Source organism: Nannobrachium achirus (genome assembly GCF_963921795.1).
Source record: "Nannobrachium achirus genome assembly, chromosome: 1".
Lineage (NCBI taxonomy): Eukaryota > Metazoa > Chordata > Actinopteri > Myctophiformes > Myctophidae > Nannobrachium > Nannobrachium achirus.
Genome location: NC_137810.1, coordinates 39,200,077 through 39,220,508, shown reverse-complemented (window position 1 = coordinate 39,220,508; position 20,432 = coordinate 39,200,077). Strand labels below are relative to the sequence as shown.

Genomic DNA, 20,432 nt, shown 5'->3' with positions numbered 1-20,432 from the left:
TTTAGGATTACATTTACTTCAACTCCACTACATCACAAATAGTATTTATTTTTATACTCTACTACAATTATCTGAAAACGTTTAGTTACTAGTTACTATGTAGATTTTGATTATTATTACAAAACATACATTAACCACTCCAGCCCGATTAACCAAATAGCCGATCTACAAGCTCACGGCTCATTGTGAGCTTGTAGATCTGATTTTCAAAGGATTTAATCAATAGGTTATTGATACTTTTGCTAAAGTAAACACACTGTCGTACTTCTTCCATCACTGGTCCTTACCTCCAGCCAGTCGGGCTCCGTCCACGTCGCCGTCCCCTAGCAGCTCCGCCTCGCCGTACAGCGGCACTTCTAGAGTGTGCCTGCGAGGGGCACTGTGGTACAGCTTCTCCGCTGACTGGACCCTCTTGAGCAGCGGGGAGCGGGGCGGCTCGGCGCTGCGGGGCCGGACCTATGGGGTTGTAAACATCAGCCATATTGGAAATCAATTGGACGTCCCTTCTCAGGTGTTACCAATATAATACTAATGAAGGCTTGTGTTCCATTCTGGTCAAACAGAGTCAGGGTGCTGATATTGTGCATGTGCATGTTAGCTCACTGGAAACACCAGTTAAGTGTTCTTGAGGGGGTTCCAAATGGTGTGTAACTCTGACCACTGTCTGTGCTACACTAAATGGAACAGAGCCTTAATCAGAATCATTGGTAACACCAAAAAAGCTTACTTTTTTATCAGCAGAAATAAAAATGAATTATTATGCACAGAAATGATGACTGACAATGACCAGTACACAAAAAGAAAGAAATAATGTACTATGGACAAACAGGACATACATTTAATAATTTAATTAAAAAAAAAACTAAAAAAAAACACACACACACCAATTATTCTGCAATTTTTCAGATGAAAGGAAAGGAAGATTGTGCAGCCCAGGCATTAGCGGACAGACCGTACGTACCATGTGTCTGACGATGGTGGGGGGGGACAGGGTCTTGCCGTGGTAGGCCTGCAGGGCCTTGGCCAGGCCGGGCAGCGGGGAGGGGGAGCGCTGAGGGGACAGAGGCTGGCTGGGGGAGGCCAGGGAGGTGCAGGCTAGCGGGGACGGGGGGATGCTGCTGGTAGACTTCCTGCGACCCATCTGCAAGTACAGCATGTGGACAGTTTAGGACGTTTAGCGGATGCTTTTTATCATTAAACAAGGTAAATAATCACATGAATAGAGTTCAGAGAGAAAAGTGTAGTGCCTTAAAGAAACTAGAGCCCCATTTCCACTGTAGGGCCGACGCAGAACCAGAACTTTCCAGAACCAAGAACTTTCAAGAACCTGTGAAGTTCTGGGACCAAGTTCTGCTTTTGTTTCCATATAACCAGAACTAACCGGGGTCCGAGCAGCAGCGCTGCTGGCCCTGCCCATAGGTTCCCAGAACTCAAGTTTAGTTCTACTTCAGGAGCAGGACCTAAAAATGGTTCCAGGAACCTTGCCTGAAACCAGGCCGTACGCAATGGAATCTGTCTAAATAACCTGCTTAACACTTGTGGTCGAGAAAAATATGTCTACAAAACAAACAAACTAAACAACAATATGAGAAGTGACCATAATCTATGTCAATGGTTCTCAACCTGTGGGTCGGGACACCCAGTGGGGGTCCCCACATTATTTTGGGGGGTCCCCAGATGTTTAGCTAAATGTTAACATTGTTTTCTCACTCAACAGTAAACAGACCAACACACAGTGTATCTGCACATTTCTAAAATGACAATTTAAGGACTTTAAAGACCTTTTTAGTACCTCTGGTCAAACATTGGTCAAATTGTCAATATTAGAGGCAGAAATTGTGAAAATAGCTGATCTACATTGCGAGGCGTTGTGAGCATGTAGATCGTCTATTTTCACAATGATATAGATAGAGTCAAACTAAATGTAATGCCATCTCCCACAATTCCAAGTGCTTGTGCAGGGTGGGGGGTCCCCAGTTCAAATATGCGGGTCGCGGCCTGAAAATGTTGAGAACCATCTGATTTATGTCATGGTAGCCATATGTTGGTCAATGGCTAGCATCAAAGGTCACCTTGGTGAAACGGTGCTGGCCGGTGCTGAGCTTGGAGCCCAGGCCGTGCAGCGAGCTGGGCCGGATGTGAGCTGCTGGAGAGCTGGGAGAGCTGGAGCAGGGGGAGGTGCTCTGGGGAGAGCTGGTGTCTGGGGAGGAAGAGGTTAAGCCACTTTAAACTCAACACAATGAAGAAAGGGGGTTTCATTCATTCCTATGTCCCTATATGCATACAGTACCAACAGCTCACACAACATCATAGAAAGTACGCAGAGACTGACATCTCCACAGCTGATGTCACAGAGAGAACGGACCATGTTTTGGATGACGTTAGCTTGACGTTAACGTTGGAAGTGTTTTGCCTGTAGAGCGGCAATGAAATTCAGTGAATCCAGCGTTATAGTTATAGTGTGGTTGCAACCACACTGTATACAGCGTGCATGATCGTGCATGATCCGTGCACCATGGTGCACGTTAAAAGGTAAGAAAATGGCGGGAAAGACATATAGGACGCCATTTTTGGTGGCAGGGAATGTGCTAGTTGTAAATTGTGATGGTGGGCAGGGACTTTACCACTGCTTCCGAGTGCCTCAGCTCATTATTATTATTATAATATTAATACTAGAGTCACTAGGTGTATTTCATGTCCTTCCCTGCATCACAGTGAGCTCACCTCCAGGCTGGTGGTCGGGCGCAGGGCTGCGGCAGGGCGTGGAGGGCCCAGGAGACAGGCTGTGTGTGGGGGAGCCGGGCATACTCTCACTGGAAGACACAGAGTGCTGGAGGCCCGAGGAGAAGCTGCGGCTGCTGTGCATCACCGTGCTCTGCTTGGACAGCTTCTTCAGGATGCTACGCCGCCTAGTGGAGGAGGAACAACCACACCATGTACAGGGTTAACACTTCTCCTTCCACCATAGACTGCGCTTTATTTTGAAGAGCCCCTAACGTACGTGTACATGTTGTGTAATCTGACGATTATAAAATGGACGTCAGTCTGTTTACGATCGGTCGCGAAACTAAATTCCTAACCGCGGCCGACCGTCACAGAACAATGTTGCCGTGAAAAAGAGCGGCTCTCTGCCTTCTGGGCGTTTTGGAAGTATATTCAGAGATACAGCGTTTTTTTTTCCAGCAATGAACCGGAGCCTATGGAGAATAGACGCTCCATTTTGCTCCCGGCCGCATTGCGTCGTGGGATATGTAGTGTTGAGTGTGGCCAGAGTGGCAGGTGTTTACCTGGTTACCATGGAAACGCTAACCCGGGTTAGTTTAATAAGCGGTTATAAACATACAGTAAACACATTAGATTAACTGGGCTGATTGATTGACTGTTGAGCCTTTAAAAGAGAAAATACACACATTAAAAATTGCTGGGTACCAAAACCTGCAAGCTGATAACGTGGTGTGAAGAAGCAGAAAACAGCCTTCACTAATCTTACCAATTCACATGATGTGACTGAAAATAAACTGAAGTGTAATTGAATGTAATGTCACCTGTCCTGAGTGTCTCTCCTCCTGTTCTTCTTGCTGCGCCGGGCCATCTTGCCTTTGTGCTTGGTCTTTCGCGCCGGGCCAACTTTGATGGACGTGTTCTCGAGGGCTGTGGTCTGTAGCGCCACCTTGTTGCCACTCTGCACATTTTATTAGATTGACACAATTGATTAGGTTCTGTTGAAGACACTGGATTTAAGAAGCTTGATCTAACATTCAGGCCTAAAGTCCATAAACTAAGTCCATTCATTTACAGCTACAGGAATGCAAAACGACTCAGGAGCCAAACATTCTGCACACACGTGCAAAAACTGTTTAAACCAGTGGTTATCAACCTGTGGGTCGGGACCCCCGGGGGGTTCCCCAAATTATTTTGGGGGGTCCCCAGATGATTAAAATTGTTTTCTCACTCAACAGTAAACAAACCAACATAGAGTTTAAGTGTATAGAGTGTATCTGCACTTTTCTAAAGTGACAATTTAAGGACTTTTTAATACAAATTAAACATTGAACAAATTTTGCGAGGCGTTGTGAGCATGTAGATCTGCTATTTTCACAATAGAGCCGTGTTATACAAAATGCAATTCTTCAACTCTTAGTGCTCGTCAGGGTGAGGGTGTCCCCAGTTAAAATATGATTATTTTGGGGGTCGCGGCCTGAAAAGGTTGAGAACCACTGCTTTAAACAAATATAAAGAAACAAACATGTACAGTATGTAATGTGTATTACCTTAAGCACAACAAACATGTACAGTATGTAATGTGTATTACCTTAAGCAGCAGTTCAATCATCTCAGGGTGAACCAGACCCTGGACAGACTCTCCGTTCACATGAGTGATGAGGTCACCGGCCTTAAGTCCCGCCTCATGGGCGGGGCTTCCTTCCTCCACACTCTGAGACAGGAAGAACAGAACAGTTTTTTAAATGACTGTCATTTATTTCACACTTAGTTGTGTGACAGTGTCACGCAAAAGCAGAGAAGATAGCTCGATCCAAAGATGACGTGTCTTGAGCTTGTAGATTTGGTATTTTTGCAAATTATGTTAACCCAGGGATGCCGGGGTTAAGCCTGCCTATAGCTTTCATAAATATTTATCCAATGAAAATTTGGAACGATATTGCAATCAAGCGATTGTGTCGTTGCTGTCGGGTAGAAACCTCCCATCTTGTCCATATTTTCACTTTTTGTGTTTTTTTGTAAATTAAGGTCGACTTGATCATCCTACAGGTCACACAAAAGCATCAAAAGTAGAGATCCAGAAGCTGGAAGTATTCTGAAAAGAACAATCCTGAAAAGCAACAATTTTGGACATATTATGAGGTTTCCACCCGAAAGAGACCATGTGATCATTGTGACGTCGTCTACTCACCGACACCATGTGGTGCACAGTGTACACGTCGCTGTCTCCCATGTACACTCTGATGGCCTGAACGGTGAAGCCGTACTTCTTCCCGGACGTGTGGACCACGATGGGAGGCCGCGCGCTGCTGCCGAGGCCGAGGGACAGGTCCCCTCGGCTGGGGGAGGAGTCTCTGGACGAGGGGTTGGAGGAGAGGGAGCGAGGGGACACGGGGCTGGGGAGGCTGAAGACAGTGTCGTCTGGAGAGAGAGGGAGGCAGACAGACCACATCCTTAAACCGAGAACCAAGTCATTTTGATCTGTTTATCAACTGGTAAAATATCACATTTAATGCAAGCGTCACCAAAGAAAAGTAACTCAAAGGCAGCAGAAAACAGAAAGGTCTTAAGCTGTTTTTTTTTGTTTTCTTTATACATGTTGCTTAAAAACTAAATGCTGCTTCCCCATGTTTATTTTTGGTTTTAGGGAAAACACAACATTTCTCAGATGACCTGAGAGATCTGGATGGTTCATGATATCGTACAAGATCAGAAATGTATTTTCAAAGTTTATAGACCAACAGTAGGATTTTTAAATAAATTATTTGACACACAAGCAGCCAACGCAAGGATTTAAGAACTGGCATTCAAGTGGGCCCTGATTCCAGAAAAGGTTGTGAACCACACTGATCTAGATGGATGTATTGTATTGTGCATCATGCGATGGATGGCGATGTGACGGCTACCTGTGGTGATGATTAGGGACAGGGCGGACACGGAGGCAGACTTGGGGACCTTCCCTCCACAGGGAAGCCTCTGTCTGTCGGGGGTCTCCAGCTGGTTGCCATAGCGCTGGGGTCCGGCCGGGTCCTTGGGAGAGGAGTGTTTGGCCCCGGTGCTGTTGCTACGGATCCTGATGCGTTTCAGGTTGGACACCACCACCTCGGCTAGAACACACACCATAGTCAGGTAAATAGATAAGCAATGGACTTGGTTTCTTTTTGGTTTCTATACAGGTTTTACTTGTTTCTTTGCTGGCCCTTTGCAAGCTCGAATACTTTTTCGTTTTAGATTAACTTCCTATGCCTGTTTCTTTTTACCCATTAATACGTCTAAAATGACAAATTAAACGTTGGCCAAATTGTCAAATATCAGAGGCAGAAGTTGTGAAAATAGCAGATCTACATGCTCACAACGCCTCGCATCGTCTATTTTCACAATAGAACTGTGTTACAAAATGTAATGCCTCAACTCTTAGTGCTCGTCAGGGTGGCGCGTCCCCGGTTAAAATATGATTATTTTGGGGGTCGCAGCCTGAAAAGGTTGAGAACCACTGGACCAAATCAACCCCATCCGGTACCTTCGTCGTCAGTGGAGAAGGCGAAGCGGGGCATGGTCTCCAGGCTGTGGGTGCTGCTCATCACCAGAGGACTGCTGCTCCTCTCTGACTGAGAGGAGCTGGAGGAGGCACGGGGACGGAGCCTACAAACAGGAAACAACACACCCTAGTGGTCAAGAGGGCACATGGCAGCTCACAGCATAGGAAAGCATTGCGTTTGAGTAATATAATCATCATTTTAACTAGAACTAGGTTCATGAACATGGAAACAATTTATTATAAAAGACATGAAGAAAAGTGTCAGCTCTTGGCACACAAAGTAAAATATTTCCTAATGGGAGGCTAAATCTTTAATTCCTAAGCCGATTTTGAATTATTTAGATAGGACAACAGCGAGACAAGAGCTGAGGGCAGGCAGCTCCAGGGGGCCCCCCAGCAAAAGGGGGTTCTTGGCACGAATAATGGCTTCTGCTGTACAGTGTTGATTTCGGCGACTAAAACTATGACGAAAAATGTTTGTCGACTGCGTTTTTTTCACTGACAAAAACTAAATAAAAACTACGCTGTGATGACTAAAACTAAGTCTAAATATATTGACAATTTCGTCAACAAAATAAAAAAGTAGACTAAAATGTTGGGGAGGGACTGGTGGAGAAGAGAGTCATTTTATGTTTGGTTGCTCTCCGGTGTTGGATCGGCTATTTTCAGCACGCAACAAAGTCTAAAATCAGTCATTACGATGCCATCAAGGCCTGCCAAAATACATTTTAGTCGACTAAATTAACTGTAGATTAGCCGCCTAAAATCTTATGATATTTAGTCGACTAAAATTAGACTAAAACTAAAACTTTTCAGGTGACTAAATTATGACTAAAATTAAATGACATTTTATTCAAAAGACTATGACTAAAACACAATCAAAATGTGCTGTCAAAAACAACTCTGCTGCTGTAAAGAGTAGAAATCAGATGTATGTGCAACAGTCGTACTCGCTGCTGGTGTGTCCAGAGTGCGTGCGCTCCGCGCTGCCCTGTCTGTGGCCGTCTCCTGGAGCGGGGGAGGGGGAGGGGGAGGGGGTGAGCCTGCCGCCGTCCCAGCGCTCCTCGCTGTGCTCCTCGCTGTGGCTGCGGTCCGACGAGAAACTGAGGTTGGTCGGCGTGGCCAGATGCTCTGTGCTGCTGTACACCTGCAAACCCACGTAGAACCAGTTGAGTTTAAAAAAAGCCCCCCAATGCAAAAGGGATGGGAAGATAAGCGATATTATCGTTTATCGTGATAAAATAAAATAAAAAACACGATAATCGTAGTGTGGAGATTTAATTTATCGTGATATCGTCCTCCGTCATGCACTGGGATCAATTCACATTTTATTTGCCGAGCTGCATATTATCCGTTTAATCCCTCTATTGGTAAAACATACTTATAATATACTTGATCTTGGGTCTTTTTTTCACTCTCTACCAAATCTCTTTGCCAAAAAATAGCCGATCTACAAGCTCACAACACGTTGTGAGCTTGTAGATCTGCAATATTTTGGCAAATGTTCTGCCCCAGGATAATGGATGTTGGGGATATTTTAATTATCATGATAATATTGTAAATCGCGATTTCTTTGGTCACAATACTCGTGACCAAATAAAATATTCATATCGTCCCATCCCTACAATGCAATGAGTAGGGACCCCTTTTGTTGTGAATAATAAATATCCAATTTTTCTATCAATATTTATGAGCCCACATTTGAATGTCAAACTAGAATGAATAAAAATCACATTTATTTCAGTGTCATTTACTATTCTTTGTTATGCTGATATATAATGACTGACTGTTATCATCATGTTTATCATTATAGATATAGAGGTATCATGTGGAGATGTTTCTTCATTGACGTGGTCTTCCTCACCTTGCTGAAACGATTCGACCAGGAAGAAAACTGTCGTATTTCCAGGGAAGACTCTTCGTCGTTGGTCTCCTCATCCTCGTCGGAGGCCAGGTGGTGGTAGCGATCGGATCGAGCTGATAATGCAGACAGATGATACATGATGCAGGCATTCAAGCAATTATAAACCTGACTTATGGCTCTCTAAAAAACAAAAACAAAAAAAAAACATGTATAACACTTCATTAAAGGAGTAGTTCACCCCAAAATGACTTTTTTTCTATTGATTACTCATGCCATGGAGACGTGAGTTCAATAATATTTTTTTGTATTTGTTGCATTCCTAAGACAAAAACAATATCTATACTATAATTTTGCGAATGTCTGTCTGAGTGAGTGTCTGTCTGTATGAAACAGCGTTTCTCCTCGGTGACTGGAGCAATTGATCTGAAATCGCATCACCATTAGCATATGAACACACCTGACATAACTGTGAAGCCCGTTTGTCACTTTCACAAATCGTATGCTGTATAATAGCATTTTTATGGTGTATCTATATCTATTTAGCCTACAGTACCTTTTGTGACCACACATGTTAAGGGAGGGGCGCTGTTGTTCAGGCCATGCACAATCACACACAAACCCACACACACACACACACACACGGGGGGGGGGGGGGGGGGGGAGTGTGTGTGTGTGCAGGCAGGCGGGTGTGTGTGCAGGCGGGTGGGCGGGCAGGCGGGCTGGGGGGGGGGGGGGGGGGAACAGTATCTCTGTAGCCATTAAACGAAACGGGTTTCTTACATTGATGCTCCTACATCATGCAAGCACCAGTTAAAGTTACTTTCCATCCCTCATATACTGTGTGCACAGTGCACATCCCATAACCCACACACTGCACATCATTTTGGAGCTCATATCTTTGAACGGGTAAGGGCTAGTTATAGTACATTTTCCACTATTGATTCCGGATGGGGACCCAAATGCATTACTCTCTATCCGGGTCAATTTATTGTAATAACATTTTTGTCTTAGGAATGTGACAAACACAATTTCTTTTTACTGAACTCAAGTCTCGATGAGGTGAGTAATCGATAGAAAAAAAGTCATTTTGGGGGTGAGCTACTCCTTTAAAGAGGTGCGAGTGATTTATTTGAGTAAAAACTAAACAAAAAAGCTCTCCCCGTCCTCCAGCTCTTCAATACATTTTCATACAAATGTCCAATTTTATGCAATCAGCAGAGAATACTCAACAAACATAATTTGTCATCATTTTAAATTCTATAATGTTCCAGTTCAAGCATTAAGTTGGGTGAAGTGCTCCTTCAACTCACCCACGCTGACCTGTGGCAGAATTGAGTCCTAAGAAAGGCTGTTTTAGGATGCTAGTAAGGACCTTCAGGGGGAAGTGTCTGAGTGCTCCTCTATAATTCAAAGGTAACCTACTGTCAAAGTAGCTGGTGTCGTCCTCTGCCTCCAGCTGGGGGATGAACTCAGCTTTCTGCCTCAGCAGACCGTTCCAGTCCAGACCCACGAAGAACGAGTGCTGCTTCACCTCGGACGCCCCACCTAAAAGAAACACACGTTTCACAGTCAGCAAAAAAAAACGGACCAAGATTCACACCCGATGTCAGGACACAGGAGAACAACTCTGACACCCATTATGAGAAGTTTCTGTTGATAATCATTCCACATACTGAAATATTTTACAACAATGAACAGCCTAAATACTATGGCCAGTTATGACACATATTGTATGTTTTGCTGTTGGATTTTAGTACTGGGAGTAAATGTCCTTGACTGGGGGGGAAGGGGGGGGGGGTTGGTCATTCCGCAGAAACAGCCTATCTACAAGCTACAATAGTACACAACAAGCTGTATGTTGTACCTGTTCCAAATCGTTCCAGAGGGCTCTGTCTCAGCAGTTGGGTGATCATGTCCTGGGCATCAACTGGCAAGGCATCGTCTCCTTCGGGCCAAATGATGTCATCTAATGGCAACAGAAACAAAGGCTTATTAGAGGATTAACACAACCCAACAGATGACACAGATTGCAGCTTAATACTTTAATACAAACCAAGTAAAGATAACCTAAACGAAAGTAAATGGAAACTAAAACCGAAATGCCATCAAAGAAAGCCAGTGATGCGAGAACCTGCATAGTGTGCCTTTATGCTTCGATGCTAAGTCGATGCTCACCGCTGACAACGTGGCTGAACAGCTCCTCTGGAGTGTCTCCGAAGAAGGGCACGCAGCCCACCAGGAACTCGTAGAGGATGACCCCCATGGCCCACCAGTCCACTGGCTTCCCGTATCCCTGACGAAGGATGACCTCCGGGGCGATGTATTCTGGCGTGCCACACACCTACAGAGAACCAGACCAAGCAGAGATCCTTCAACATCTCCAAAATAGTCTGCTTCCTAGAGCAGAGGCCTTCAACAGGGGGTCCTCAGAGTTACTACAGGGGGGCCGCCAAATCTTTGTGTGATAGAAAAGAAAAAAAAAACTCTCCTTTTTTTTATTAACCAATTGAACCCTAGCGTCCATATTCAGAGAACTTTAGCCAAAATCTACAAGCTCTACAAGATATTGGCTCTTTTCGGCAACAAGCTTTGGTGGAGAGGGGAACAAGAGCAGATTAAGTACGGAGTGAAAGGTCAAGTTGTATAACAAGTGGTTAAATATCTGAAAACACAAATTGACATGAATCCAAAATACACTGACGATTGTGCTATCAAACGATGAAACTATACGGAATCTATGATAAGGTTGTGGGGGTCCCTGCATCATCTCTCTCTCTCAACTAAGGGGTCCTTGGCCTGAAAACATTGAAGACCCCTGTCCTAGAGTCTTTTAACAACTATCCACCTGGCGTCCCCTTTCCTGCGAAAATAGCAGAGAAATAAAATAGGGTTCAAGCGTTTAAACTGTTCTTCATTTTGCTGGGGAACCCCCCTGGAAACCCCTCAAGGGTGTCCTCGGACCCGCAAACTAGACCATACAGAGTAGAGAGCAATGGCATGCCACACAGGTTGTATTCAGTTCCTGCATACTGGCTATATTATGATCTCAGTCTAGCAACGGGTTGACTCCCTTGGACGCCCCCAACCCAACTTACGGTATTCTAATAGAGACAAATAATGACACAATGCAATGTTGAAAATGTGTGGTGTCATGTATTCTAAATCGTAAACTGCGACAACGAGAATGGATAAGCTTCTTCTACTGAACCTATCACCTGCTTGTCCAGGAACTCTCTGGTGTCCTTCTCCATGTGTCCTTCCAGCAGGTTGGTGGTCATGTTCATCAGACCGATCTTGGACAGGCCGAAGTCCGTCAGCTTGATGTGTCCCATGGAAGTGATTAACAGACTGTTGGGAAGAGCAGAGGAAACCATGAGGCTAACACCAACATTTGCAGAAACATTTTGGGAAAAGTGGCCCATGCACACAGGCAGCAGTGCTTTCAGTAACATGTCTATCATATTGTGGGCGCGAGTCTTACTTGTCAGGTTTGAGGTCTCTGTGCACGATGCCATAGTTGTGGAGGTATTCCAGGGCCAGCACGGTTTCAGCAAAGTACATGCGAGTCATTTCTACTGGCAGAGGACCCATGTTCTTCAGCAGGTTGGCACAGTCACCACCTGAGCATAAAACAACTCATGGTGAGGCGCTGGGCACGGAGCAGTTTTATTACAACAGATTTGTGGTCAGCCATTAGCATGGTTTACATACAGTACAATGCTTGAGCCTTCTGGTTTTGATCCCTGCATTTCTTAGTATTGGTTGCCTCAACTCTTGCACTCAAGTCACTACAAAATGTACACTAATATTCTGCACTTGACCCACACATGCCTTGCATCTCGAGTGGGGGTCAGGGTGGGGAGCCCTTGAATCTTAAATCCATCCTTGCACACACGGGTCAAATACAACTACACACAAGTTGTGAACAAGCGCGGTACCTTCTACGTATTCCATCACCATGCAGAGGTGTCTCCGAGTCTCAAAGGAGCAAAACATGGAGACGACGAAGGGGTTCTCTGCGAAGATGAGGATGTCGCGCTCCACGAACGCCTGCTGGATCTGGTTCCTCAGCGCCAGGTTCTGACGGTTGATCTTCTTCATGGCGAAGCGCTGCCGGGTTTCCTTGTGACGGACCAGGTACACAGCCCTGTCGACACACCACAGGAACACAGGGACTGTGTAAGGACTGGTTCAGACTGAAGGCAAATCTGATTTTCTTCTCAAGTCGTTGCTGTCGGGCAGAAACCTCTTAACTCAATCTTTTTAAATAAATGAACGACGTACAGCGGCACACAAAATAAGCAGATCCACAAGCTTTGTGTTTCGAGCTTGTGGATCTGCTTCTTTTGCTACTTTTGAATTTTTGGACACATGAGGTTTCCACCCGACTGTCCACACTGTTAAATACTTTGCAACCACAGACATTTAATCTTCTCACCCATAAGCTCCATTGCTGATCAGTTTGATTGTTTCAAAGTCACTCTCTAGAGGTTTCCTTCGAGTCGGGGTCAGAGCCTGGGGGCATTTATTCTAGAAAGAAAGAAAGACACCAAGTACAATAAATGTGACATTATAGCTGATCAACTCAAAATAACAAAACACACTGGTGTACATGGAATACACACACCAGAACACATTGAAACTACCAGATATTATTTTATTGTTGTTTGGGACACGATCAACACAATCCTGAGTTATTTTTTGTGTTCAATCAGTATTTTTAGATATTTCCAGATGCAGTCAACAGTAGAAAAGGCTATGGAGTACAGTAGTTACCTCCACAGCAGCATCAGTGTCTACAGTACAGGGAGTAGCATCGTACGGATCCAGATGGCCCATGTCTACAAAACACAAAGAAAAATAGCATCATCAATCATCACAAATCATCATTAGAGCCTTCATTACACTATCCTTGCTCTGATCAATCATCTTGTTTATAATGTGTGTGTGTGTGTGTGTGTGTGTGTGTGTGTGTGTGTGTATGTGTGTGTGTGTGTGTGTGTGTGTGTGTGTGTGTGTGTGTGTGTGTGTGTGTGTGTGTGTGTGCGCGCGGCCGTGCGTGCCTTGTCTATGATCAGTCTACCTGCTGTGTGCGAATAAACCGAGCTACGTTTACCTAATCTCTAAATACAGGTTAGTCAACAGACTTACAGCTCTGGTGGTTCTGGTATTTACCTTCTAAAGGGTCTCGGTTCAGACCCAGCTGGCTGATGATGTAGCGTGGAATGTCTGTTTTGATCCCCTGGCCAACCTTGGCGTGACCTTCGGCTGCCTCAAGCAGGTGGTAAAACTCTTCCGGGTCAAACTCCTGCCAGGATACAAGGGTCATCAACGGTTCTTACTTGTGAGAGCAATTGTAAATGTTATTATTAATTAATATTATTGGTATTATCTTCAACAAATTTCCATTGTATTTTATTGCTGATTTATTTCCTAAAAAGGATCGATTTCATATGCCAACAAAACTAAAATATAATTTAAGTTCAAACTTTTACAGCCTGGAAATAAAGAACCACAAATCGTCTCCTCACCAAACACTCGAGGAGGCGCGCCGGCCGGCTGATGATGATGAGAATCTTCTTCACCAGCTGGGTGATGACGGTCAACTCCTCGCTCTCCGATCGCTCGTACGCCTGCAAACACAGCGGGAACCAAAACCAAAGTCTGGTCAAACGTGTTGACAAAGCACATTTGAACAAAGCAATGTGGGCGCACAACGCTCCTTATTAACACATAGCAGCCAAATATATACATCAATTCAGGGGTCCTTGGCACGAAAACCTTTAAGAACTACCGAACAAATCCTTTATCGTGCACGTATCGCGCACTCACCTCGTGCACCAGCTTGTCCAGTTTCTCCTGCAGCTCGGCGAAGTACCTGGAGGTGACCAGGCCTTTGCGGGACTTGTCCAGGCAGTCTCGCACCAGCTCTCCCAGCTGGTGCTGGATGAAGCCCAGCACGCCGTCGGCCAGAGGCAGGCAGCTGTCTGACTCTGCACAGCACTGACTGACCACCTCCCGCAGCCGCTCCTCCATCTGGGCTGTGGCCTGTGCACACACACACGCCAAAACAAACGCACACACACACCCACAAATAGGCATATTATGAGACAATGGGCCTCTGGGCACACACCCCACCCTCCCCAACCCCCTGGCTGGTCCACTAACACCTCAGTACACCTTATTAACACATCTGCATCTCAAGAGGAGTCATCTTGCATGTGTCATTTCAGATTTTAGCTTTGGCTACTCAAAAATAGCAGATATATGAACTCATAGCATGTCACCTTGTGCTGCGCTGCGAGCTTGTACATCTGCTATTTTTTGAATAGCTATTTTAAGTGTTTTAAAAATGTTGAATTACTAAAAGGTTTGAGTTTGAGAGCTACTTATTTAGTCATTTGTAGAATTGGCCTCAGTTCATAATGGGTTACCTTGGACATGATCCTCAGATGAACAGAACGTACCTTTGGAAAGCGTTCTCTGTACACATGGTTCATCATGACGATCTCATTGTCAAAGGAACCGCTCGCCCTCCCGGGACTGCAACGCAAAACAACAAAACAAAACAACCGGTCAGAACAAAAACTGTAAAAAGAGAAGACGGCGCCTCTACAGGGTTCAGACCGAGCAGAAACAACCTCAAGATACACATTAAATGAAGACATATCGGCCGATGATGGTCCTGCATACTCTAGCTCGGCCTCTCGACGATGACACAATGAAATGGGGAAACCGGTGCACGCTGAAGTCCACATTTACCCCAGAAGAGAGGATCTAATGCCGCTATACTGTTACCTGCCACGTGTTTGCTAAGATGAGCGCATATGTAGACTTTACGCTATTTGACAATTTCGCAATGTGTCAAAAGACAAGTGACACACAAAACGAGGACAGTTCAGTCCAGTTCAAATGTATGTCACACTCAAGGTCCATGAGAACAGTGGTTCTGAAAAAACATATTATTCACGGATCACAATTTAGTTTTTTATTAAAGGTCATTCCCACCGGGCAAGATATCTTTATCTTTATATTGCCCTGTGGGAATGACCCTTTAGGCCACGGACCCCATAACTTTGAGATTGTACAAATGGAACCAAATGGACCCGTAACTCAATAGTTATAGACCTGTAAGGGTCCATTTGGTTCCTAACTGTCAATAATGTAGCTGGGGTTCCCCGGACCACAAAGAAGCCGCTAGATATTCAAATTAATTGGTTATTGTAAACACTAAATCTAGGAATTGACAGCAGCATGATAAAGACATTCTGACATTCTTAAAAATACATTTTGGATCAGATTTGTCAATAGAGCTTGAAAAATGTTGCATTACAAAACAATACTGTCATGTCATTATTATAAGCAAACTGTAGCTATAACCATAATTGACTTATCAAACCTGGCCCACAAGGGGGCAGTATTGACACGAGTGCAGTACCTTCACATTTTCTAGCCAACACTTCACATTTTCTAGCCAACACGTTAGCTCGATCATTCATAATATAATAGCACCCTGGAAATAGATCATCAGACATGTCGAATGCTGAAAGTTCAAATAATTATTATTGTTATTTAGAGTTGCCAATTATTTCCCCTTTTTCTCTCCCAAATGAGTTATTATATGCCTATTTCTGAATTTCCCACACTCAAATTAATTTAGTAATTTACTGGTTGACCTGCCATTGATACTGGGAAGAGGGTCTGTCTCTCTGTCTCTCCCTCTGCTTGGCTGTCTCAGTCTCCTTCTCGCTGCCTCTCTCTCCCCCTCTCCCTCTCTCTCTCTCTCTCTCTCTCTGTGAAGCTCTGTCTTCAGAGGAGGAATGGAGACATATTGTGAACAGAACAGAGAGGGTGTCTCTTGTCTGTCTGGACATTTTGGTGTGGATGAAAGCAGAGTCTTTGTCTGTGAAGACATGCAGTTGGAAGGAACCCTGCAGCTCTGCGCTCCCTGCTAGCACACATCATCCACCCACGCATGCACTGACTGGAACACTGAGGCACGACGGCACATGGCAGAACTCACATGTTTTACCTGAGTAAAAGTATCAATACTGCAATGTGGATAATACTCTGGTACAAGTAGAAGTCTCCTATAAAAAATGTACTCGAGTAAACGTACAAAAGAATCGTCTTCAAAATAAACTTAAGGTGCCAAAAGTAAAAGTACTCATTGTTCAGAATGTCCCATTTCGCAAGTTAAAAGGGTATAGAAAAATCTTTTCAGCTATTTTCAAATGGACGAAATACTGTATATATACGGCTGAAGTGGTTATGGTGTTTTGTAATAATAATCAAAATCACAAAGTAACTGGTAACTGGCATGTTTTCATATAATTGTAGTTTAGTAAAAGTACAATATTTGCCTAGTGGGGTAGGTATAAGTAAAAGTATTGAAAATTGTAATTACTGAAAGAAAGTAAAACTACCTCAATATTGTACTTATGTACAGTACTTACGGTAGTTACTTTACACCTGTGGTCAGTGTTGGAAAATAACTAACTTACACTTACTAAAATACTGTACTGTGAAGAAGATTCTAGTAAAAGTACAAAGGTACTAGCATCAAAATATACGTAATACCAAAGTATAAGCACAAAAAAAAAAGAAAAAAGAAAAAAGAAGAAGATTGCCGATCTACAAGCTCAGAAGTACAACATTTGCCCCTGCGATGTAGTGGAGTATAAGTATAAAATGGAAATACTCAAGTAAAGTAAGTGTAACTCATAATGGTACTTAAAGGGGCACTCCACCACTTTTCAACCTATGTTCATATAATTGGTCCTCACTCAAAAATATTTTTCTTTTTTTTGAGGAGGGCTGTGGGCAGGTCAGAAACCCATCGACTTGTGACATCATCGATTGCCAATCCAGCTTATAGAAACTGCAGGCTTTCTATTCCTGAAAAGTTGCAATTTTAAAGTGGAAGCCATTGTTCTCGCGATAATAAAAATCTAAATATCTTTTTCAAAAATATTGATTAAATATTTTTTGGGGGAAAATGATGATGTCACAAGACGATGGATTTCTGAACTTCCCACAACTCTCCTAAGAGACTTGGACCGAGTAGAAAAAATGGTGCTATTTTATTATGAACATTAGTGAGGACCTATTATATGAAGATGGGTTGAAAAGTGGCAAAGTCCTCCTTTAAGTGCAGTACACTTGAGTAAATGTACTTTCCAGCACTGCCTGCGGGAAGCAGAGACGGTCACAGTCTGACTCCTTCCAACAGCATCCATGATCCGTCACAATAACTCTAATCTCACATCGTTGCTGTCGGGCAAAAACATCGTCTCTTTTTTCTTTTGTGGTTTTTCCTAAATTAATGCCCCTACTTGATCATACTACAGCATCACACACAGGTATCAAACGTAGCAAATCCACAAGCTCGAAACGTTTTGAGCTTGTAGATCTGCTACTTTTGAATCTTTCTGAAATTTGAATCCTGAAAAGTAAAGGTTTTGATTTCGATATATGAGGTTTCCACCCGACAGAGACGACATTTAGGCCAAGTGGAACCCGGCAATTTATTGATTAAAACCTATTAACTCATTGACTGCCAAGGCACGAGTTTCACGAGTTATTACAGTACTCCCAGGCTGCCACAGCCCGAGTTTCCCGAGTTGGAAGCCATTTTGAAAAAAAAAAAAAAAACTTTTTTTTTTTTTTTTTCAAAATTTAAAAAAAAAAAAAAAATTCTAAAAATGCCTCAAATGTATTAGGCATGATCGCAATTGCGCAATTGCATGTTTAGCCCCGTAACAAACACATCTTTCAAAATGTCAAAAATGGCTGTTTTGTCTGACTTTGAAGGCTTGTATCTCATGAATGCCTGAACGGATTTCCAAGCGGATTTTTTTGTTTGAAAGCTGTTAAAAAGTACTACACATATGGTGCATGATCTAGGCATGGGCGTGCACGATCCGTGCACTAAAAATTGATCCGTGCACTAGAAATTTGGAAGGTGGCAGTGTTTGTTTTGTCTGACTTTGAAGGCTTCTATCTCATGAATGCCTGAACGGATTTCCAAGCGGATTTTTTTGTTTGAAAGCTGTTAAAAAGTACTACACATATGATGCATATATGGTGCATGGGCGTGCACGATCCGTGCACTAAAAATTGATCCGTGCACTAGAAATCTAGGATAGTGGCAGTCTGGTACTTGGGGGCCATCTTGAAATGGCATTCAATGAGTTAAAAGATTACAATGATTTTCTTTCAGTTCGTGTTTTTATATGACGATTTCCTTTTTTGAAATAATGTATTAGTTATTTATTTTTAATAATTATAACACCAGCACCACCATTACACTATTAATTAACCCCCCAGAGGCAGCTTGTGCACCCACACCAGTTTGGGAATCCCTGCGCTAGACCCCATGGATTGCTGAGGTGAAGCAACACCTACCATCAGCTCCCAGTACTTACTGCATGACTTGCCCCAACCTAGCCGTGCTACTGATTCGCCAAGTCAGCGGTGCCCGGCAACAAACCTATAACCTTGTGGACAAGAGATGAGTGCTCTACCGATTGAGCTACCCAGATTTAGATTAAATTTGATTAGATTAGATTAGATTCAGATTTTGGGCCTATTCAGATGGTAATCCGATGAACGTATACAAAAAACACATGAAAGCTTTTTGCGTATCATATTTGAACCACTTTCCTATGGTGGTTGGAAATCTGATTTCTAAAGATCTGTCTCAGTCTGGACACTTACTCACCAAAAGTGCGATATGACGTGTTGCAAGCTACTTAGATCTGCTATTTTGGACGTTGTTGCACAATAGGCTATTAAGTTAAGCATTCCTTACAACCATTTTGTTACGTCATTACCAGATAGTTCGAAGATGTCTGAATACACAAATCTGATCTGATCACGTACAACTAACATCTCTCTCTCTCAGCTAAATGGTCCTTGGCCTGAAAAACTTTGAAGAGCCCTGTTGTAGAGCAGTGTTTCTCAACCTTTTTTCGGCATGGGCACACTTTTCATGTCCCAAGAATCCATGGGCACACCAACATAATACGGAGGTGTAAATATCGTCACTGTCGGGAAGAAACCTTGTATCTCCAAGTTTCAAATGTGTATGTTTCTTCGCAAAGTAAAGCCCTGCTTCATCATACAAGGCTGTCGCACAACAGTAGTGAAAACAGCCGATCTACAAGCACACAACGCCTCGCACTGCGAGGCGTTGTGTGCTTGTAGATCGGCTGTTTTCACTACTTTAAATCATTTTTAAAATGATAAATACAATACTGGCTTTCAAGCAGTTTCAAGGGGCACACTTGACCCTTCTCAGGGGCACACCAAAGGTCCCCAGGCACAGTGGTTGAGAAACACTGTTGTAGAGTTATACCTGAGGCTGCGGGAGCGAGGTCGTATGAGCGTGGCGGAGCAGCGTCCATCCTCGTCCGTCCCGCTGTCGGAGCTGCGGAAGTGTTTGAAAAGGAAGTGCAGCTCATCCTGGGTGGGCTGGTAGGGCAGCTGGTGCAGACGCTCCTGAGACGATGATGACGACTGTAAACACAACAGACACACCTCAGTGGAAATGTCTTCACATCACTGACAAGGTTTCTTTAGTGCTACATCTTGCGTAATTACTTTATTGCGGTTCTTAAAGCAGCACTATGTAACGTTTCCCTTCTACCCCGGAATTGAACCCTTTTTGAATGCTTTTACCATTGAGCCAACAGAGCCGGCCTGCTTGCTCGGCAAGATTACATTTAATCTTGACAGAATTCGCGTCAGATCCTGTGTCTAATATCCTGTGTCTGACATGATCTAAATGTCTCAATAGATGAGCAGGGAGTCAAAATACAACCACCCCAATTGTATAAGTGATACTGTATTAACTTAACGGGACAAGGTTACTGCAGGTTACAGCAGGTATTCCTAAGGGCCGGGGTAGCACCTGTCAGCAGGGAGTGTTGGACAGAAGGAGGAGGAGGAGGAAGGCTCCATGTCCTCCCGGTGGGGGCTCCTCACTGGTCTGACATCATTTTGTAGGCGGAGGAGAACTTCTTGTGCCAACGAGGCCTGTGAATCTTTTTACTATAAGCTAATTTTTCTTCTTTTTCTTGCTGACAGGAAAGTGGTAGAATTATACTTTAGTCGTTATTTTTGTCTCGGATCTGTTGAAATAGCGAGGGACACAGCACTGCCCATATTGACAATAAATCTGCTTGGCACCAGTGGGGGGTCTGACTACAAAATGATGTCACGGCTTAAGAAGCCCATAGGAAACGACAGCATTGACAACACAGAAATGTGTGTGGGGAGGAATTAATACTAAGCGACTAACAACTA

General features: G+C 43.8%; 1 protein-coding gene across 1 annotated transcript in view; it reads right to left on the bottom strand.

Annotated features, from left to right (window-relative positions):
* The window catches only part of LOC308291594 (microtubule-associated serine/threonine-protein kinase 3-like), a gene marked incomplete at its 5' end in the record, with an annotated part of 50,052 nt that overhangs the window by 1,760 nt on the left and 27,860 nt on the right, over window positions 1-20,432 (bottom strand). The window contains 24 exons of the mRNA XM_080733648.1: window positions 288-456; window positions 962-1,141; window positions 2,073-2,200; window positions 2,725-2,909; window positions 3,546-3,682; window positions 4,313-4,435; window positions 4,913-5,142; window positions 5,628-5,828; window positions 6,242-6,363; window positions 7,210-7,406; window positions 8,124-8,236; window positions 9,546-9,668; window positions 9,988-10,089; window positions 10,299-10,464; window positions 11,339-11,471; window positions 11,605-11,743; window positions 12,062-12,270; window positions 12,562-12,653; window positions 12,900-12,964; window positions 13,299-13,431; window positions 13,655-13,756; window positions 13,956-14,171; window positions 14,591-14,666; window positions 19,483-19,643. Coding sequence (XP_080589774.1) covers window positions 288-456; window positions 962-1,141; window positions 2,073-2,200; window positions 2,725-2,909; window positions 3,546-3,682; window positions 4,313-4,435; window positions 4,913-5,142; window positions 5,628-5,828; window positions 6,242-6,363; window positions 7,210-7,406; window positions 8,124-8,236; window positions 9,546-9,668; window positions 9,988-10,089; window positions 10,299-10,464; window positions 11,339-11,471; window positions 11,605-11,743; window positions 12,062-12,270; window positions 12,562-12,653; window positions 12,900-12,964; window positions 13,299-13,431; window positions 13,655-13,756; window positions 13,956-14,171; window positions 14,591-14,666; window positions 19,483-19,643 — 3,502 coding nt within the window. The remainder of the gene's footprint in view (window positions 1-287; window positions 457-961; window positions 1,142-2,072; window positions 2,201-2,724; window positions 2,910-3,545; window positions 3,683-4,312; window positions 4,436-4,912; window positions 5,143-5,627; window positions 5,829-6,241; window positions 6,364-7,209; window positions 7,407-8,123; window positions 8,237-9,545; window positions 9,669-9,987; window positions 10,090-10,298; window positions 10,465-11,338; window positions 11,472-11,604; window positions 11,744-12,061; window positions 12,271-12,561; window positions 12,654-12,899; window positions 12,965-13,298; window positions 13,432-13,654; window positions 13,757-13,955; window positions 14,172-14,590; window positions 14,667-19,482; window positions 19,644-20,432) is intronic.